This window comes from Mirounga angustirostris, unplaced genomic scaffold (genome assembly GCF_029215605.1).
Source record: "Mirounga angustirostris isolate CCGP_5_RB_7025 unplaced genomic scaffold, mMirAng1.0.hap1 SCAF_10, whole genome shotgun sequence".
NCBI lineage: Eukaryota > Metazoa > Chordata > Mammalia > Carnivora > Phocidae > Mirounga > Mirounga angustirostris.
In genome coordinates this window covers 51,489,825-51,512,400 of record NW_026991718.1, presented here as the reverse complement: position 1 = coordinate 51,512,400, position 22,576 = coordinate 51,489,825, and the positions used below count along the sequence as shown (strand labels likewise).

At 46.7% G+C, this 22,576-nt stretch overlaps 1 protein-coding gene across 1 annotated transcript in view; it reads right to left on the bottom strand.

The window, feature by feature from the left end:
• TGFA (transforming growth factor alpha) overlaps positions 1–22,576 on the bottom strand; it is a 106,888-nt gene that overhangs the window by 9,824 nt on the left and 74,488 nt on the right. The window contains exon 3 of the mRNA XM_064572361.1: positions 10,092–10,209. Coding sequence (XP_064428431.1) covers positions 10,092–10,209 — 118 coding nt within the window. The remainder of the gene's footprint in view (positions 1–10,091; positions 10,210–22,576) is intronic.

Here is a 22,576-nt window from a genome sequence, read left to right as displayed (position 1 = left end):
CCCAGATGCCAGAGGGAGACTTGGGGCCACAGGATAAACACGGTGTATTTTTCTGGAGCATAGGTTTTGCTCAATGTTAACAAAAATTTAATCATTTTAATGTTCAAGGAACAGGTACAGTATGGTTTAAGATTTATGCCAAATAGGAGATGTTGCAAAAATTGCTGCTTAAGGCTTCACCCTGGGATAGCAGAGCATATGAGCTTGTCTTTAGCACTGCGTAATGGAGGCCTTTCACTGGGGCTCCTTTATCCCAGAGCCCACTTGTTATATACGTTACTTAAAGGTATTTTTCAATTTGCGCTCAGGCCCTTGCTTTTCTGTTATGGGTTACTGTACATTTGACATATGTTTTGCCTTTTAATTCTTGCACAGAAAAGTCAAGTCATTTGCCTGTGCCATCCTGCTAGGGAAGAGAGAGAAATGCACACTCAGGTCTGCTCAGCCCAGAGTCTGGGTTCTTGCATAGCCCAGTGTCCATGCTGCTTCCTCCTCAGACAGCGCAGTGAAGGTCTGTGTGTCCATTTGTGAAGAGTCCAGGCTGCAAAAGGGTAAGCGTTCCCATTTCTGAAACGTTCCTACTCGGACCTGCAGGCCCTGGGAGAGAAAGGTTCTAACGCCTCCCTAACCACTTGGTTCTGCGAACCTTATGGATTAACCCATTAACACTGGGGACTCCAAGAAATCCCATTTAAAAAAAGAGTGGCATCCAAGTGCTAATTATAACACATACCCTTTATTGCCAAATTCCTATAGGAATCAATCTCTTTTGTTCCCAACAATCACAAATGCATGTGAGGTCAGGGCTGCTACTTACCTTCTTTATAGATGAGGAAATGGGGGCCAGGGGGCTTCTGGGTTTAAAAACTAACCATCTCAACCAGGAAGGCTACCTTTCTACGGTAATGCAGACTGGTGCAGAAGACACTCTGGGGTAGTGATTTCATGGCAAGCTCACAAAACTCACTGCAGGAAGAAAGATGGATTGCTCACTGCCCCGTAAAGAGGTGTCCTTGCTGTGGGTGTGCCAAGTTGCCAAAGTTCCCCCTAAACAGTGCCATCTGAACTCACTAAGAAAGCTAACCCTCTGGGCTGGGTCACCTTCTGCTGACTTTCCATATTCTTCCTTCCAGAGGAACATTCCCCGTTTGTGTGCTGGGCCCTTCACAACCAGCCTGGCCTCAAAACTGCCCCTGGCAGGGGTCCTAGCCCCTTGGGAAAGTCTTCATGTCAATAAGAATGTCTCTGTCACCCAGTGTCACAGCTGTAAATACCCACATCTCAGTCTCCCTGAATTAGGGAGCCCAACGTGCTTGTGAACACAAGCTTGCCCAGCGAGGCACACGGTTGCTGCCTAATAGACGAGACTCCAGGTCATGGCTTAGGTGAACTCTGAGAATAGTGGATCTTTGCCCCAAGCAGCCAGCTGCAGCTGGGAGGCAGAATGCCAGATCCTTGGGCTTTACCCAAGGTCAAAATCTCTCTGAAAACGGGTGTTTTGAAGAAAAGGCCAAAAGGAATTCTGATGAAGCCAGAGTAGAGAGCCACCATGAAGGTTTTACTAGTGACATCCACTTTGGCTGCCCACTGGAATTGCCTGGGGAGCTTGAATAAATCCTGAGGTCCAGGCCACACCCCAGACCAGCTACATGAATATTTCTGGAAGTAAGGCCTGTCACGAGTGTTTTTAAAGCTCCCAGACGATTCCACCTGGAAGCCACAGTTGAGAGCCACAATTTAGACTTTTTGGCCCTGGGGTAGAGGGAGGTCCTTTCTCCTCCCAGATCATTTGTAATAGTGGGGATGCTTCCCAGTTGCTTTTTTATGAGGTGGGGAAAAAGAAAAGGTTTGGTGACATAGCTTTTCTTTAAAAAAACCAAAAAACAAAAAAAACCTTCCCAAGCTTCTACTGATATTAGACTTCATTATGCCGATTATATTAGGTACAAATCACATAAGGAGGGGAAGAGTCACCTCACCTGGTTGTAAATGAATCAGGCTTGACTCAGCTGCTGTCCTTCCCTTTACCTTAGGTAGGCCCTTGGTTCCCACCTGACTGCATAGTGGAATCACTTGGGAAGATGTGGCAAATGCCAGGGCCAAGGTCACACCCCCAGAGATGCTCATCCAATTGGACTGGGCACCCAGGTGATTCTCATGTGCATCCAGGCCTGAGAACCACTGAGGTAGAACCATTGTTTAAGTACACAGACTCAAGAACCAGCAATTCAAAACCTCCACTTCCCTTTCTCATTCCTTCTCTCCCTCCCTCCCTCCCTCCGTCATTTCCTCAGGGTGGTGGCTATAAAATGGGCGCCCCATATCAGGCGCAGGAGAAACAGGAGATGTTACAACCCTGTTTCAGAAAGGAACCTGAACAGAATCGGAGTTGTTTTATCACAAGGGGGAATGGGAAATGTGTTAAGATTGAACATTTTCATACATCATTTGACCAATTTCATCTGTCTGCAGTGGGTTTTACCAAACACAAAGATCCTGGAATGCTGTTTTGTCTTCACAATTCTGAAATAAGGCTCTGGAGTCCCATTCAGGCTACTTCTCCCAAATAAAAACCAAAAAGAAAGCGCAGCAGGAAGAAAGAGCATAGCACAGAAGGGAAAAGGAGGCTAGCCAAGCCGCAAGAGGAGCTGGAAATAAAGGCACTGTGCTCTGGCCAGCTGGGTCCCCGAGGCCCTTCCATTTGTGTTACGCTGTCAAGATTGCTCTGGTGCTTTTCATAGGCGCAAACTGTGGCTGTAGGCCTCTCCTTTTGAACAAGAAGGATGAAATTATCCACACTGTGCCTTTCTCACCCCTCTGCCAAGGGCCTGCAAACCTTCCAGTCCCTCAGACTTGCTCCATTTTCTCCAGAAGTCCCTGTTTCACCTGGTTCACGGGGCCCTTTTCCAATTTTCAAGAAATAGGATAGTGCATATAGGGCTATGCCCTTAAACATTTTTTTCTTAAAAAACTTCAACTGGAAAAGGAAATTTTCTAAGCAAATTGGAAAGTACATAAATTATAATAAAGCAGAAAGGAGAAAAAAAAGCTCACACTGTTGCCAACCCCACCTCCCCAAATGGCAAACGGACATGTTTCTCTTTAAACTATTTCTATCTAGTTTTTAACTTTTTTTTTTTTTTTTTACAATTTTGCATCAATATATCATCTCACATCTCCTCACCATGTTACTTATGTCATTGCATTTAAAATGTCGTACAGTAATATATGTACGCAGCTTGCTTCACCAAACCTTTACCATTTAGGCTGTATCCAATTTTGATATCATAAATGCTGTCAGGTGGTTACCTTAATGTACACAGCTTTGTTTGCATTTGAGCTTATTTCCTCAGGATAGGGTCCCACAAGAGGGCACGACATGTCATGGGTTCCCATGACATGGTCCCACAAGAGGGCCAAACTGTCATGGGTTCAAATCTCATTCCTTGCTTCATGCCTGTGTGACCCTCAGCAAATTACTTAACCTCTCTGTGCCACTGAGTCTGCATCTTTATTTTTATTTTTTTTAAAGATTTTATTTATTTATTTGAGAGAGAGAGAATGAGAGAGAGCACATGAGAGGGGGGAGGGTCAGAGGGAGAAGCAGACTCCCTGCCGAGCAGGGAGCCCGATGCGGGACTCGATCCAGGGACTCCAGGATCATGACCTGAGCCGAAGGCAGTCGCTTAACCAACTGAGCCACCCAGGCGCCCCGAGTCTGCATCTTTAAAATGATAATAAAACTTACTTCACAGAGTTGTTATGAGAACTGCCGTTAATATCTTAGTGTCTGACCCAAGCGCTGTGTTTTAAAAATGTAAATAAAAGGATGGGAGCATTTTTAAGGCTCTTAAGAGATGTTGTCTTTATAAACAATGATGTATTCTCTGGCAGGAGGCCAGTCCTCTTTTAGCCAAGTCTTTTGGCACATGTCCCAAGATACGGTCTTCACTATGAGGGTCAAGGACTGAATTAAGGACCCAGGACCATGGTTTTAGAAATATATTTACACAAACCTGCCTTTAACATAGAGAAATTCCACAGGGCTCTGGTAGGAATGGGGAAACTGAGCACAAGGACACCTGCACTGGGCTTACCCACTGTTGGCCTCTTAAGAAGTGGATTCGCCAAGGGGCGCCTGGGTGGCTCAGTTGGTTAAGCGACTGCCTTCGGCTCAGGTCATGATCCTGGAGTCCCAGGATCGAATCCCGCGTCAGGCTCCCTGCTCAGCGGGGAGTCTGCTTCTCCCTCTGACCCTCCCCCATCTCGTGCTCTCTCTCAAATAAATAAAATCTTAAAAAAAAAAAAAAAAAAAAGAAGTGGATTCGCCAAGTCCTATAACCTCTCCGCTTTGAGGGCTGGGGAGGAGGGGGCTGGATGGGGTATGGGCTTCTTCTCTGCAGGTCTGATCCCGGGGGCCTCACAGACAGTCATGGGTTTGGCGGTCTACCCGACTTCCACTGCTCCTTTCGGCAGGACCTTACAACATCCTCCAGGAGTGGCGACGGTCACAGTGTCTGGTAACTGAGCCCTCCTGCTCTGTGGGGAACTGGGCCTGGATGTTCTCCAGTGCTATCTAACAGAACTGTTATGCTGATGGAAATAGTCTGTATCCATGCTGTCCCGTACGGTAGCCACTAAGCCACCTGGAGCTGCTGAGTATTTGACCGTGGCAGGTGAGGCCTGGAAACTAATTTTAAGGAAGTGATTTAATTTAAATAGTCCTGTGTGTCTAGTGGGTCTCATCTTGGACAGCAACAGCTTTGCATGCATTATGGTCACTGGGCCCTCGTAACAATGCTGTGAAATATTAATATCCCCACTCATGGAGCTAAGCCACTTGTATGAGAGACTCAAGTCTGGCTGACCTCTAAATCCATTCATTGCTGGGTTATCCTGCCTGGTGTGTGACCCTCAGTGTCTGTTTCTGGTGTGGGTAAAGAGAGAATGAGGACATGCACTTTCTCCAGACATATGGTTGGAATAATGTCATAACTAATTTTATTTTTTTTTTAAGTAAGCTCTAGGGATGTCTGGGTGGCTTAGTCAGTTAAGCGTCTGCCTTCGGCTCAGGTAATGATCCCAGGGTCCTAGGATAGAGCCCCGCATTGGGCTCCCTGCTCAGTGGGGAGCCTGCTTCTCCCTCTGCCTGCCGCTCCCCCTGCTTGTGCTCACTGACAAATTTTTAAAATTTTAAGAAAAAAATAAAATAAGCTCTATGCCCAACGTAGGGCTTGAGCTCATGACTCTGAGATCAGGAGTTGCATGCTCTACCGAGTCAGCCCGGCACCCCAATGTCATAACTTAACCCCTATGCCCCACCATCTGCCTGCTGTTGGGGTGCCAGAAGATCTACAAAAAGTGGCTCGAGACCCAAACTGCTCCCTATCTTGATCTCTTGGGGGTACATCCCTAGTCACATAGCAGCCTGCTGGTGGACTGATGACAGGCTCTTCTCTTTAGATGTTTGACTCTGCTCAGATCCCACTAGAATGTACCATGGCCAGGGCCATGTGAAATGTTTTCCTTGGCTCAGCAATTTGTTTTCACACTTTGCTGTGGCAAAGTTAAGTCAGGGAGTTCAGTCAATGAAGAGCATTTCGGACAGGTGAGAAACTTCAAACTGGTTGCCACTGGCTGAGGACACTGGAACTCTTAAAATATGTCACCTGGGTGTCTTCCTTCAACTGTTTTCCTTTGTTTGAAGGCTTCTGCAGGCAGCAGACCAACAGTGTGCTGAATCTGCCTCAGGGGAAAATGGCGTGCAAGTCCTAACCTTGCATTTCTATGGCTTTACTGTCTTTGGAAAGCCTTTTCCCATTTGTTTCCTGATGTAGTTGGGTTCTAGCAGGGATTTATTAAAGGAAGACACAAAATACCATCTAGGGTTCAACTGAAACAAATGTTTAAGGTTTTGTTCACTATCTTTGCTATTTCCGACTAGTTATTTGTTTTAACTTTTTTTATCTCATATTTTAGTGTGAGATGTCATTTTAGATTCTCCAGAAACCTAGAGACTGTTGTTTTTATAAAAAACAAAGCTTAAGAGTGACAGTATTTTAGAAAGAGCTCCCTCTTTTTAGACTATCATCTTGGGTCACTGTGGGTTTTCTTTATAAGGCCATGACATATATGGCCTTACCTCAAGGTATGTTGGTTTTATTGACCAGAATATGTGTCAGCAACCCAAAGCTGGGGCGGTTCATGCGAGTGAGAACAGAATGTTCTGCTTTCTCTGCACGGACTCAGAGTTTCTGGTCTAGTGGGAATTAATTATCACATTCTTCTAGGTACTGTAATTTCAAAGGGTATAAAGTGTGGTCCTGTCCTCACCAAGCTTACGAGCTCACACGGCAGAAGTGAGCAAAGTGGGCTGGTGTGAGGCGAGCAGAAGAGGCAACAGGATGGTCAGGGGCTGACATCCGCTTCAGTGTTGGGGAGCAGTGGGGAGAGGCGGAAAGGGGAACCAGAGAGGGCAAGCCCTGGTCTGGGGATGGTGGGGCAGGTGCACCTATATTCTAGCCAAACGGCACATTTGGGAGTTCAGGCCTGATCTGATGCCACCATTTGTCTATTTATTCAATAGGGCTGGGCATCCACATGGAGAATAAAATGTGACTTCTAAAATGCTGACCACTAATTAAAACTACCAAAGAACGATGCAGATCATCAGGTACTGCCACATAAAACGCATCTGTGGGCTGAATACAACTCCCCTGGGCTGCCAGGATCCAGTGGGGACACTGAGATAAAGCGATGGTAATTGCTTGCATGGCTGTGCATCCCCACAAATGGTCAGCTTTTCCAAACCGCAAGGATGGCCCAGCTGTTTCTGGAAGATCCTGCACTCAGCCCACGGAAAGGACTTTAAGAGTCTGTGGTCAGGGCAAAGAGCTTGGGAATGACCTTGATGTTTCTCTTTACAGGTTTCTCTTTACATGGGGAAGATGCCAACACCTTTCTTGGAAACAGAAGAGCTTAGTGACTTGAGATGTTAAAAAGTAAAATTCAACTGAGTAAATTCAAGATCAAATTGGCTTTATTCAGTGATTTCTGAATCAGGCTACATCCCATCTAGCAAGTAGAAAGGAGTTCCAAGGAGTTGTACAAGATGGGAGACTTGTATAAGCAGAAGGGGGCAGGGACAGGGAAAGAGTAGACGATCTCATCTTTCTTTGGGGGACAGAAGGGGTCTATCAGGCAGACTACTTCATTAAGCTGACCAGGGAAATTCCAGACTGATTGGCTAAGCACATGTCTGGGGCAGGCTGAAACTGCAATTGGGTTAGGTATTACGTTTTGGTTTGGTGATATGGGCTTAGCACAAGTGACTCTATTTGGACCTGTTGTCTCTTTTTTAACAGAGGTGAACTTTTTAGAGCTGAGACAGAGTGCCCTCCGGGGCAGTAGCTGAGAACATGGGTTTGGGGGTTTGAATCGATCAGACTGAATCCTAAGTTCTGCCATTTACTAGCTCTGGGACTCTGGGCAAATCGCTTCTGTGAGCCGGCTCAGTTTTCTCATTTATACAACAAGAACAAGAATTCCCACTTGAGAAGGAAGTTGTGAGGACTCCATGAGTCACTATATATAGAGTGCTGGGAGCTAGGCCTGGCCCATAGCTAGAGCTTTTATTGAAAGCTTATTATTAATAGCAATATTTATAATGTGAATGGGGAGAGAGACAGTCAATCATCCTGATTATCAAAATGTAAGTGTGATGGACAATTAGCTCCCTGAGCCAAGAACAGGGCTTGGAGTCCAGAGTGAACAGAACAAGAAACCACCTGCCTCCTACTTTCAGAAGGCTTCCTCCAGCTGATTGGGGGTGGGGTGGGTCTTAGCCACAGATGAGGTTATTGCTTTGGCTCATCTGATGATCCAGGCTTGAGGTTGTTGGCTCTCACAAAATTTATACCAGCCCCTGATCTGGTGGGGAAGGCATCAGAGGAAGAAAAACTAAGCTGAAATTTGGTCAGAACTTGGCAAAGACTTGCCTTCTTTCTCCAAAGACGATCCTCCCAACCCATAGCTGGGTGCACTGGGCACTGCTGGAGAGGTGAATGCCTTCTGCCTGCCGCACTGGGAGGCTTTCTGATATCTGGGCCAGAGGCAAAACTTCCTTTCTGGGCTAGTGTTTTCCACAGTGACTGGGCTACTAACAAAACAATCCCATCAGTCCCCCAGGGGTCCCATGTATATTTTAATAAAAATGACAATCATGAAGAATGACTGATGGTCATCATCACTGTGGCTTGTATTTACGGGGTAGGGAGGGCTCAAGACCCAAGGGGCCTGCCCACACTCACACAGCTGCACCTTCGAAAGAGGAAAGCCCCGCCCACCGCTTTTTCTGCGCAAGCTCTCCCGAGTCACAATAGCTCAGGGCTAATGCATCGGACACCCTTAGCATCATGGTTAAGCACTCAGCTTCAGGAGCTAGACCGTCGACGTCTGACTGCAAGCTCTGCTCTGAGACCTGGGCACGAGCTCTCTGTGCCTAACTCGTGGGGTCATGAGGAGGATTACATGAGTTAGCACACAGATCATGTCTGGAACGGTGTCTGGCGTGAGGCAAAAAAAGTTCAATAAATGCTAGCTTTTGTTAACATTTTAGTATCACTTACTGGTACTATTAAGTTGGACCATATGGAATTGCTACCTTTCCGCCAGTCGTGACCTATAGAAATGGCAACTTCATATAGATGGGTGGTTTTTAATGGGGGCAGAGGGCGGATTTTGTTTCCTCCCACCCCTCAGGGGACATCTGGCAATCTGGAGACATTTTGATGGTCACCACGGTAAGGCGGTGGGGCTCCTGGGCACCGACTGGGTGGAGGCCAGGGCTGCCACTAACATCCCTCAGTGCACAGCAAAGGATTACCCAGCTCCGGATGTCAATAATGCCAAGGTTCAGTATGGGGCCACCTAAGAGTATTCTACTACGGACAGATTCATTTTCTTAAAACATCCCTTCCTCAAAACAACGTGGCTCCCGCCGCCTAGAGAATAAAGGCTCACTTCCAATAGGCTCTGGCCTCCCATTTGTCTCCAATCTTGTCTCCTCCTGCTGTAGCCACAACAGGTATCCTGTAACAGCAGGTCCCCCGACACTCCAGGCCTGGAATAACCTCTCTCTCCTCCCCACTAGGCAAACCCTAACACCTGCTCTGGGGAGCTTTCCTCACGTGCCTTTCTTCCCCAGCCTGGCTGACCATGGCAATCCCCAATGGCTCTTAACTAATGTGACTCCTGGGTCCCATTCCTGGAGATTCAATGGGTTGGGGTGGGGCTCGGCTATACTTTAAACAGCAGCCCCAGGGGGCTCGTGCTCGGCCTGGCGTGGAAACCTCTGTGCATTGGCACACATCTTGATTTCTAAGCTGTTCTTCGTTCCGATACGGCTTATGTACACTAACCGTTTGCACGCACTTCCAGCTTATTTTATTAGCTGTGCTGTAAAGATGCTGGAGGGCAGAGACCTTTTCGGAGACACTGCTACTCAGAGGGATCCAACCCAACACCTTGCCCTCAAGAAATTCTAACGAGTGAATTAAACTTGAATCCAGGACTCTTCAGGCTTTGCAATAACCCAGGAGTGACCCAAGGTGCTCGTGAAAAATGCAGACCCCCAGGCTCCAACCCTCAGGGGTTCTGCCTCAGCGACTTTGGGCTGGAGCCCTGGAATCTGGATTTTTCAGCAGCTGGGTGTGAAGCAGCAGTCCCTCAGCCTGCTGCTCTGATCCTCCATGTCCAGCTTCCGGGGTCTCAGGCGTGTCTCGTGGAGGTAAATGTTCTTTTTTTTTTTTTTTTTTTTTTAAGATTTATTTATTTATTTATTTATTTGAGACAGAGAGAATGAGAGAGAGAGAGCACATGAGAGGGTGGAGGGTCAGAGGCAGAAGCAGGCTCCCCGCCGAGCAGAGAGCCCGATGCGGGACTCGATCCCGGGACTCCAGGACCATGACCTGAGCCGAAGGCAGTCGCTTAACCAACTGAGCCACCCAGGCGCCCTTGGAGGTAAATGTTCTTGTAATTGGTTGCTGGGATGCCCCCAGCCCCAGAATCTCAGGACACGAGGGAACACTTACACGCATGCTGGCTTGTCTTCCTGCACCAAAAACCTGCAGGTTCCATGGAAGCAGAACTGACTGTGGGAATCTGGGCAGTCATTAAAATGGGACACCACAGCTGCGGCCACAGGCGGGTCTGCTGGAGAGAGAGAAGACATTTGGCTCAGACCCATGGCTTAGCAAGACACACCCGCAGGCCCTCACCAATCAAGGAGCAGGGGCGCCCTCCTGGCTGGGATTTCTAGTCCCTCCCTGCCTGTCGTCCTCAGCGCTCCCTCACTTTCTAATGGCCAGTCCAGGACCAGAGACACCTACATCACGCACTTCCCAGCAGGGCTATATTATGTACTTACCAAGGTTGAAAACAAAACAATCTCTCCAAAAGATTCACTGTAATTCAGAGATACCAGGGCAATTTTAGCTACCAGAGCATTTAAAGCCTATTCCCCACGCGACCTGATTTTACTTTTGCAAAGCAACAGTGATCATTCTTTTAAGAGAGCCTTCACAAAACTGGTTTTTTAAAAAAGATTTTATTTATTTTTTGACAGAGAGAGATAGCCAGAGAGGGAACACAAGCAGGCGGAGTGGGAGAGGGAGAAGCAGGCTTCCCACCGAGCAGGGAGCCCGATGCGGGGCTCGATCCCAGGACCCCGGGACCATGACCTGAGCCGAAGGCAGATGCTTAACGACTGAGCCACCCAGGCGCCCCTATAAAACTCTGTTTTAAAGGCAAGAAACCAGAAAGTAGTTACAGAGGTGTACTAAATGACCATTAAATTGATGCTGAGGAAGAACCGTTAATGACACAGAAAGATGCTCACGATACGTTATTGTAAGTGAAACTGGTACATTTCCCATTTGGCCTGTAACGTATAATTCTACTGAAATAAAAAGAAATTTAGATACAAATAAGTCTGGGAAAGCTATACACAAAAATGGTAGCAAGAGGCTCTCTTGGATCACTCCTAATCCTGCCATGAAGATGACTGAAAGCCCGGAGGTCCACCTGGGAGCAGCACGCACAGTACCCGGAAAGCTGGGAGCTGGCAGGAAGGGCGGCAGAGTCTGGGAAAGGGACAGGTCCCACTCACAGCCCTGGCTCCCGTCACTCACAGGAGCCTGGGGTGTTACCAAACCTTTCCGGGTTCTCCCTCCTTGGCTTTCAGATGGGAATAAGAACAGCCACCAGGAGCACCCTACGGAACAACACATGAATAGACCTGCTGACCAGCCCATGGGGCATCACTTCGGATTTATTTTAATGGACTCCAGTAGCCTTGTTTTGTCCAAGTAACACTCGAGACCCAGTAGATAGCTATTTCAAGATGGCATGATAGATGCAGCTTCCATGCTTTTTCAAAAGGTCCTCTTATGCTTGTGTTTTGGGGAGTGGTCTTTCCTACTTTTTTTTTTTTTTTTTTGAAAAAAGTATGTTCTTAGAGCTCTTGCTCTTGGAGAAAAGGCAGACCATTTCTTATTGTGGGGTTTTAGACTACCACTAAATATTAAACTCACATTGCCATCTCTCCATTCATGAATTGCTTCTAGAAGTGTCATCTTTGGAAATCTCATAATTCCAGTGGAAAAACTGGAGGCTGAAAATTCAACAGATTTCCTGGTGCAGAAGGTGAGAGACTGCTTAGTGGCCATGAGCACGGGCTTAAGATGCAGAAACACAGGGGTCAGTCTGAATCCTGCCTCTGCCACCACTTGAGCCCCTCTAGCCTGCCTCTGCCTCCATAAGATGGGGAGTCCACCTGCCTCCTGGCTGGCTCTGAGGGCTGACCGAGGCAAAAGTTGTTCAGTACTGGACTCTGTACATGCTCTGGTACGTACCACTCGGCTGTTAGTTCTTCCATCACTGATAATCCCAAGATGCTAATGAGTCTCCACGTGTGGTCAGACCATTACAGTATATGACCTCTCCCTCCCACCATAAATTCAGTGTAGTGTAACAAAAAATCCAAGTGTCCTTATAGACTTCCCCACGTGAGGACAGGCAGAGGCGCCCAAAGCCAGGTGGAGATGCCGGCCCGTGGCTGCCGGCCAGCCTCGCCTCTGCTGTGGCAGCTCCCTGTCCAGCAGCGGCCTCCGGGACATGTGGTCCAACTGCCTCAGCTGGTAACAGCGAGCCGGTGAGTCTGAGGCCCAGGTGGTTGAGGAATGGGCTTGCTCACTTACAGACCGTGGATACCGGGATGTTGGGGCTGGAAGGGTCTGCCGCGGTTCACCTAACTGGCTTCTTTGTGCTCATTAAACTTGTCGAAGAGCAAATACAAAGAGATGAGGGGCTGGAGACCAGTGGATCTAATTTGATTTAGACCCTGAAAAAGGCTTTTGATAAGCTCCACAAAAGGCCCTTTAGACGACTACCTCTAAGCAGCTAGTGGGAGTCCCTCGGCAGGGTTCAGAGTTGGGCTCCTCAGATGTCTGTGGACCAGCAGCTTTAAGCTCCCTCGAGCTCACCAGAGAGCCCAGTTCACAGGCCCTGCCCTTGGACCTACTGAATTAGGATCTTTGGGATGGTGCCCAAGAGTCTCTGTGACAAGCTTTCTAGGTGATTTTTTTTTTTTTTCCCCTAAAAGTCAGGTTTATTGAGCTAGAATTGATGTAGCATACCCGGGCCCTCCAGGTGATTCTGATGTGCACTGATGTGGAGACCCAGGCTTGTATTATACACGAGGCACACTGTTCAGAGACAAAAGACCTCTTAGAAAAGCAAAACAACAGGGGTCTTGAAAGGGACCCTTTTTGGAGCTTGTCACCTGCCAGCTCTTCAAAACCCAAGTGGCACTAAGGCCTGCAATCTGCTGACATTCTTTGTGGTCAAGTGTCAGGTCACTAGATATGCACTAGAAGAACAACTCGGGATCTGTCCTTTGGGAACACTACTCTCCAAAATGATTGGTAAGGAGTAGATTCAATGCCATGTTCTCAGTTAGCCTGTATTTATGGATATTTTGCCCCATCTCATAAATGACTCAAGGAGTCTTTATAAAAATAGGTCTCGTCAAAAAGGGGATGCAAATGGGAAAGACATGAGAGAGAGAGAGAGAGAGAGAGGCAGAGAAGGGATGGGGAGAGAGGAACAGAGGGAGACAGAGACAGGCAGTGCAAAAGGGAAGGGGACATCAGGGCAAAGAAGAATAAGGATGGGGGGACAGAGCAAAGAGGTTGGGTGTTAGGCTCATATACAAGGACACACATCAGACGGTCACGCTATGTGCTGAAGCTGAGCGGCATATGGAGCTCTATGCCTCCCAGCGCGGCCCAAGCAAGGATGCACAGGGGCCATCAGATGGAAATGTGCTCATTCTGCACTTGCAGGGCAGGCTCAGCTTGGCCCAGGTCTATGGTCACAGAGCAACTCTTCTTCTGTGGCTGCTTTTGAAGAGCACTTACTTGTTACAGTGGACAATATCCTCCTCGATTTCCTGGTGACGAGGCAGAAGCATCTGCCAATGTAAACCCTCTGTGTGTCACGCAGCTCACTAAGAAGCCCAAGAGCCCAGGCAATGAGGAAGGTCCCTGCCACGGTCATGGTGACGGCAGTTCACGCACGTCAGAGACCAGGATGAGCACGGGCGTCTGAGGCAGAACTCGGGCTCCATAATCCCACCTGCCTGACGCAGCCCGAGGCACTGAGGTGCCAAGGGAGCTCGATGCCAGTTGACTATCATAATCACGAAAACACCGTTTATTTTTAAAACCTTCTTCCTGATCACAAAAGCGATACATCGCTGTAGAAACCTTTTGTAAATGCCACTGTAAAATTAAACAAAAGCACCTTAGAGTATAAAAAGTAAAAGCATGAGAATTACGTAAGTACATGCTGCACACATGCACTCATGTAAACTACTGCTTCCTTCTGTTACTTGCATTTTCCCCCTTTGATATAATCACAAACATCTTAAAAGCAAGCACCTCGTTCAAGAATGGACACAGGGTGACATCCTGACCCCCGACCCCAAGAAGCTCCATGTGTGTAATGTGCAGGGCAGGTCCTGTTTCCAGTGGCACACCTGGCAGCTTTGGGTTTACATGATCTGCACGTGAGAAGTGGAGGGGAAGGAGGGAACAAGACAGTGGTCCCAGGGGGAGCCACACCGTGGCCCTGTGCTCTGCCTGTGTCACCTCAGTGCGAGCCAGCCACAGCATGAGGGGAGGCAGTGGGCACGCCGGCCCCTAGAGCTGCTGTGCAGGCCTCACGGACTCCGGGGCCCAGAAGCCCCGCGCAAAGTGCGAAGCAGGCCACAAGTGCGGGGCAGTGATCGTTCCCGTTCTAGGGCTTTTAAAAATGTTTGCCTCAGACACCACCAGAATCAGCAGAGAAAACTCCAACGCTGCAGCACGGTCAGCCCAGACAGACAAGACCATTCCAGCTGATGTTCCCAGAAGCTTCCCCAAGATTCCGGAGGAAAGGGAGTCTGGGAAGGTCAGGAGGAGGAGAGGAAGGGCTCCCACTTTCTGCGTGCTATGTCCCGGGTGCTGCTCGTGTATCACCTCTCCGATCCAGGCAGGGTAGGCCGTCACGCCAGGTGGAGGATTTGCTCAGTAACTTCAATCAAAATGAGCTTTACAAGGAAACCCCCAAATTCCCAGCATTGTCCCAGAGAATGAGTCTCTCTTTTTCCCTTCCTCCTTCTCTCTCTCTCCCCCTACTCTTTCTCTACCTTCCTCTACTCTCTTGCCTTTTCCCCTCATAATTTGTCTTTCTTTTCTTTCTAAAAACTCAAGGAAATATCAAGTGGAGGAAGGAAAAGCCTAGATACTTATGTAGGAAAGGAAGGCAGTGAAGGCCAACAGGTAACTCCAAGGAGGGCCCCCCAAAAGTCCAGACAGCTGGCTGTACTCCCCTGGGCTCTGGACCCTGTGTTTGTCTCCTCCAGGCCCTGATCCGAGTCTGATTAGTCCTCAAGGCTTGATTGGAAAACCAAATGCTCCTATTTTCGGAACAGACCTCATACCGAGCCCATCCATAGCTGGAATTTCAAAGCCGCTCAGTTCCTGTTGCTCTGAAGTTTATGAGAGGCCTCTCTGACACCGTTAAGCAAACAGACATCTTGCAGACACCACGGTCTCCAGGGAAGCTGTGAAAGCTTTGCCCAGAGACCACAGACCCACTAATAGGACCTGGAGCCCAGCTCCACTCACGGGAAAGGGGTTTGGAATAATGATCAAGGGGCACGAAAACCAGGCATTCAATTCACAGAACGGGTCTCTCCAGCTCAGAAGGGCCAGGGAGGCAGCCATCTGGACAGTTCCCCGAGGAGCAGCATCCACACTACCAAGTGCAACCACCCCCTTTGCAGAGCAGCCCTACTTGGACTTTCTGGGCGGGTCAGGGGGAGCCGGCCGAAGCGGCGGCCCTCCCTCTCTTCCCAGATGTTAGAAGTTGCGGACACGTTTGTCCGTTGCAAAGCTTACATCATTTATAGCCATTTCATCACTTCCTCAAATATCACGGCTAACTCTGTGACAATTTAATAACGACGCCTGGCTTTTCAGTCGGAACTTTCAGCCAAGGTTTTTGACTTGGGACTAAATATGTTCTCTTCAGACACTACAATGGCAAAACCAACTAATGCTTCTGGAATGTCTAGGAGAAAAGGCAGATGACTTTAATGAAGATGGGAGCGAGCCAGCGGCCCCTGGTGAAGCCAGGGGAGGGTACGCAGCGGAGACCCGAACTCTGATGCTCCCTGGGGGATGGGGCTTCCATCCTGCCCCAGTGCCAGGCTCAGTTCTGGGATGGAGGAGGTTTGCTGCGGGCCACCCTCAGGCCCATCCGACAGGGTTGGCATTCCATGCTTACGTGAGGCAACGCATGGACTGACGGAGTTAGCCAGCGTGGGAAGGAAAAAGGCTGGTGCGCAGGGTGGCAGAAGTGCTAAGCCGGTGCTTAGAGAAGTCAGGGGAGTAGAACACAGATGCGTCTCCAGATACAGACGGGGGAGCAGAGACTCTGGCCCCTGGGGGCTTGAGGGGTGAGAAGAACAACTCTTGGAAGGTTTGTAAGTGATCCTGAGGATGAGGAGGACGGTCAGTACCGAGTGGCAACACTGCTGACCTCTACCGCAGAGAGGAATGTCTCACGACAGAAGACAACGAGTATGGGCATTTCCTGAGGCCATGTGAGTGGGCAGAGCAGGGGGGCAGCTTTGAAGTGAGCAGCGGAAATCAGCAGAGCATGGGAAAGGAACCCCAGTCAGACTTCCAGGAGGAGGAGCACACACCTTACTCCCTGGAATGGGTGTGGAGGATGAGATCAATATAATCATCCAGCTCACTCATTAGTAAAACCAAGAACAGCGAATACTTAAAAAATAACAGATAAAGCAATTTGAAAAGAGTTTGGTTTCAGAGTAGCAACACTTAAGAGAGAAGGGACATTCATTTTAGTTAAGCAATGAAAGGAAAAGTCACTTTTGCTGGTGCTGTGGTTCTCCCGCCGCTCCTCTTGAGGAGGGGAGTGTGTGGGGGGAGGGAAGGCAGTGCCATTTCTGTGACTATCATCCCCACCCCCAAGATTCTCAACTTCCTGAGAGTAACTCCTATACGTAAAAGATCCATATTTTTCCTATAACACAATCCCTGAACACAGATTCACGAATTCTTCAGCAATCTTTTCCAACCCGGTCTTATTTGGACCCTATTTGGCCTTCTTAAACTGGCTTTTAGACCCTACCCACCACTCCGTCTCCACTTAAGGGCATGGGTGCCGCATCATCTCATTAAATCTCCACTCACCCTATGGGGTAAGCATTACTAGTCCCTGTTTAGTTTAGGTAACGTCCCGGTGGACACATAGTTAGAAGTGTTAGAAAGTACTAGAATTGTAATTTTATCTCTGTCCTTTCTGATTTTAAGAGAATGCAGAGCTGTAGAAAACGAGGATACTATTCAAGTCCAGGAAGAATGCTGGGAAGGCACACAATCTAAGTCTACAAATCATGTGGCAGTGAGGAAGAACGCTTCACTTGTTAGGCCGCTTCTAGTAATCAGAAAGGGGCACTTTTAGGGGAAACAAGAGGAAGCATTACTTTATTTCAGGGAGAAGTGGGAAACTCCACATATGGAACTTATTATTTCCACAAGGGAGCAGTGGCTAAGAAGCATGGATGCAAAAGAGATTTCTATATGTCCACGGATGATGGTTAACTGAGGAGTAGCTGGAAGTGGGGTGGGGGCTGACTCACAGGATGGTACTAAACTCCCTCACAAAGTACATCCCCACCACAGCCCCAACCTCTGGGCTCTGTGGTGCCCATGCCCAAAAGACCAGGAGCTTCTGGCTCAGAGCAGAATTAAAATGGACCCTTGAATTGTTTTTGTAGCTTTAAACAAGATGCTGGTGTGTGGGGGGGTGGGGTGGGGTGGGGTGGGGGTTTGGAATCCATAAAGGAACCTTTAAGCTAATTCAATTCCCTCTGATCATCTCTCTTTGGGTAAAACCCAAGGGGAACATCAGATGTGATAGAACTAATTCACAGAAAGGTATGAATAAAGAAGCTGACGACATATTTTCTGCTTTCTCACAAAGATACTGGGTTTTTGTTTTTTTTTTTAAGATTTTATTTATTTATTTGAGAGAGAGAGAATGAGAGAGAGCAAGCACATGAGAGGGGGGAGGGTCAGAGGGAGAAGCAGACTCCCTGCCGAGCAGGGAGCCCGATGCGGGACTCGATCCCGGGACTCCAGGATCATGACCTGAGCCAAAGGCAGTCGCTTAACCAACTGAGCCACCCAGGCGCCCCGATACTGGGTTTTAATAACAGTGCGTGTGTGTGTGATGGGAAAACAGATACACATTCAGAGCAAAAGTCACGGGTGGTACATGACCCCAGTGGGGTTCATCCTGTCTGTGCTTATTCCAAAGGCAGAACTTGCTTCACCTTTTCCTAGTCCAACAGGGAGAAGAGAATAGACAACATGAACACAGAAATATTTTGCTAGGTTCATATCCTACCTAAAGTACCTGGACTTAGAGTTTTTAACCCAGTGTGGATTTTCTGAGGTTAGACTATGATGATGATAATGATGGTGATGACTTATTAATAGTAGCCACTATTAATAAATTGTCTACTAACTCCAAGCACTATTGCCCAGCACTGTATCCAGAGAGTTCCATTTAATCCTGTGAGGTAGTCATTACTATCCCAGTCTTACTGATGAGGAAAATGAAGCCAGTCAGTGAATGGCAGAGCTGAATCCAGAACTCATGGTTGGCTGTCTCTAAAGCTCTTGCTCTAATACACAACACATTGTCACTACACACGGTGTGTGTGTGTGTGTGTGTGTGTGTGAGAAAGAGAGAGAGTGAGAGAAGATATGAATAAGTTGAGGGTTAAGAAATCCTTACGGGCACCTTCTGTAGTTAAGACAACTCTTCCATTTGAAGAATAAACAAATCAGGAATTACCATGAAACATGAAACCCTCAGGACCATTTTAGAAGTAAAAGAGCTAAGAGTCTCAAGGCAAAATGGTTTTAATTAGCAAAGAGGCTTTAGGAATCTAAAATACAATCTCAGTGTAGTCATGTGAATTACAGGCTAAAACCAGAGTCTGCATACTCATCTAATGATGTCCAGCATACATATTTCAACTTGGCCTCTGACTTGCACTCAGGTACACCACTAACACTACCTCCTCCCCCAAAGGGCATGAGGAAGGATGCACAAGTAGTCCCCGACTGCATTCTAGATCCATTATGGATTAAAAAAAGATGGGACTGGAAGGGGAATACACCTGACCCAGAAGATGATCCCTCCCACTGAGCTCCTCTTCCTCCTCACTACCCGTTTCTCCAGCCCCCAGCTTGCTCCTTCTTTCCCTACCTTGGCTTTAGTAATTTTAAGCAAAAAAACCAATTAAGAAAATTGCAGGTCATGATTTTGCTTTGAAGACTGAAAACCAAACCTCCCCTTTCTCTTATTACTTAATAACTTGATTTCAAAGAGACAGATCATTTCTTTTTTTCATATCTTCAAACCAGAAAGCCCCTTATTCTAATTACATCCTCTTGGGTGTCAACCAGCATTTGAAACTTCATTTCAAATTTCCATTTACAAAGTAAACAAGGATATCTATGTTTCGGCTTTGAACCAAAACGTGAATGGCTCTGGGAACTAGAGCTGAGTCCTGTTGGATGGGGAATTCTGTTTTGGCTTTGTTGAAGGAACAGCCCCGTTGGAGCCCAGGGCTACCTGGCTTTACAGTCTGTGTATGTCTCTGTTCTCCTCTTTATTAATATCAAAACTGTTAGGTAAAGTGGTTGGCAAGAAACCCTCAATCCACCCTTAGGAAAAAAATGCTTCCTCTTGTTGAGTCTTTGAACCATAATCCCTTCAAACCTTCCACACCGAGTACATGTAAGCACTACTGGGATGATTGTTTTTCTAGAACATTCTATTCCTTCAGAACTTTTGACAGATGCCTTTTTCATTTACAGTCTGCAGATGCAGTCTGGGTGGACAAAGGATACTCTTCATTTTAAGTGAGGAAATTAAGGCATCCAGAGGTAAATTTAAGACAAAGCTCAACAGCCTTAAAAACACAGGCATGAATTTGTGGCTGGGAATGTGTCCCATGGCAAAAATGTGACTCTTCTTTTTTCATCTGGGTGTTATAACAATGATTTGTGATTGCCCTTAGATAAAAGACCTTCAAGATTACATTCCAGAGGAAAGACACCTAGATTTTAAGAGAGAGGTGGGATTTATGGCAATCATTTTCTCTTTTATAATTTTCCAAATTTTATAAAATAAACATTTGAGTTTGAAAATAAAATTATTTAAAATCAAAGCCCTATGGGGCATTTGGGTGGCTCAGTTAAGCATCTGCCCTTGGCTCAGGTCATGATTGCAGGGTCCTGGGATCGAGTCCTGCATTGGGCTCCCTGCTCAGCAAGGAGACTGCTTCTCCTTCTCCCTCTGCCACTCCCCCTGCTTGTGCTTTCTGTCAAATAAAATCTTTAAAAAAAATAAAATCAAAGCCCTACATATAACACTATAATTAAAATTTAAACTTTTATTTTTTATTGCTTTGCTCACAGGAGTGTAGTTTCATAGGAGACTGACCTTAAGGAATCTATATTTGAATCTGCATAAGATAAATCATGTTACTGTCTCATGTCGTATCATTAAAAGAGGATAAGGTGGAAGGAGACACAAAATAAATATTTAGAGAAGATGGAGCATGTTCAGATGAAGGATGTTTAGTAAAGTGTTGAGCTCAGGCTTGGCCTCTAGGCATAGAAACCTTAAATGCCCCTACCATAAACAACAAAGCCCAGAAAGAACATGGCCTATGTGATCCACTCCATTTCCAACCCATACACCTATATCTTTTGTTGTTGTTGTTGTTGTTTCACTTAAAAGCTAACAGCAGTGAAACCATTCTATGAAGGAGGCAGTGAACGGGAGAAAGAAAAATACATGGAGCAGAGACTCCCATGAGTTTTCCCCAAACTGTGTTCCTTTCCCTGCTGCAACAGAGACTACATTTCCCAGACACTCTTGTAGGCAGATGTGACCATGTGACCAGATTGTGGCCAATGGATATGAGCAGATGTGATGTGGGCTCCTCCCGGGTTGGGTCCATAAAAGCCTCTGAGATCTCGCTTTTTCTTTCCCTAGCTGATGGTGAAATGGAGAGAGTTCTTCCTAGGGCATGGCGGAGGGACGAACCACAAGATGGAAATAGCCTGGGTCCTTGACTAACTGCATGGAAAGAAGTCTGCAAGGCCAGGAACACCTGCACAGACTTTGACGTAAGCAGGAAATAAATAGCACTTAGGGTTTATCTGTTATAGCAGGAGTGTTACTCTCGTGCCAAGCCTGAAGTCTGCATACTGTCTGGGAGTTTCTGAGGAGGGAGAAATCCTCATAATAAATCCTATCCTTTTCTCCCTTTCTCCCATTGTCCCCTTCTGGGAACCTCACTCAAACACCAACATGTCTTATACTCAGAATCTGAAGTCAATCTGGCCCTGATGGGAAGCCTCCACTTTGAATCCCTTGCTCTTCAGCTGAAAATATGTCCTGTCCGTTCTCCAGCGTAGAGGGGTCAGGGCAACCCTCACAAACCTCTACAAGGGTGGTAACAGTCTTTTGGGGGCCAGGAGTGACCCATCCTGGCTCTGGATGTTTATGAGATCAGCATTTGTAACTGAGCAAAGCATGGATGGAGCAAAGGTTGCTTCTTCAAGTCAAAGTCTGAGAACAAAACAAAATATAAGGCAGGGCTGCCACAATCACCAGCCGTTTAGAGTGAAATGATGCAGCTGATGTCAATTTCCTGGGATATCAAAGCGCATTAGACAAAAATCACCAAGGCAGGCTAGCACGTAACTACTACAACTTCAGTCTTCATGAGACAGAAGGCGAATGCCCTACAATTTCTCTAAATTGCCATTTCATGCAAAATTTTAAATCAATACCACTGGAAAAAATACATGACCACCTGACCCAGAATATCTTCCTCTCTCGCTCTGTCAAATAAATAAAATCTTAAAAAAAAAAAGTGATACGTGTTCATTGTAGACATTTTAGAAAATACAAAAATCCTAAGAAAACTACTTGTCTTATCACTGAGGAATAACCACTTTTTTTTTTTTTAAGATTTTATTTATTTATTTGATGGAGACAGACACAGTGAGAGAGGGAACACAAGCAGGGGGAGTGGGAGAGGGAGAAGCAGGCTTCCGGGAGCAGGGAGCCCGACACAGGGCTCGATCCCAGGACCCTGGGATCATGACCTGAGCCGAAGGCAGACACTTAACAACTGAGCCACCCAGGCACCCTGGAATAACCACTGTTCTTACAGAACATTTTACAAGTGCTTATTATTCCTAGTAATTTTCCTTGGTTTGTCCTTTGCATATGGGACTAGGTTTCTTTGACTTCTTTTCTCTTGTACTGATTTAGAATAGATGTATTCTCTTCTCAATCTATTGATGATGGTTTTTACATTTTAAAAAATTTAGCTTACTCTATTAATGTTAAGGATGAAATCTGATATTTCATTAGCTAAGGCATTCAGTGTACTTTCCCTACCTCCTTCCTCTTGTCCCCAGTTACCAGTTATTATTATAACTTGATTTCATATCCCTATATTATTTTTATATGTAACTTCTACTTTAGTAATTTTGTATTTGGTATAACTAACTTGACAAGTTACCCTTGGACATACATTATCACTTGTTTTTCTGTCTTCCCCATTTTGGGGCTTTTTATCTTGATACAGCTGTTTATCTAGCCAAAGAGGATCTTTAAACATTTTTTTCCCAGGAAGCGTGGCTTGCAAGGGGTATGTCTACATAATGAAATATGATGTGTCTAAGAACATCTTTCTGTGTTCTCATCCAGGCTTATGGCTTTGCAAATGAATGGCAACTTGAGTCACAAACTGTAGACTTCATAGGCCTCCTTCCATTTCATTGTTTTAGTAATGAAAATTGTTAAATTACATTGAACGTTAATAGTTTTAACATTAAGA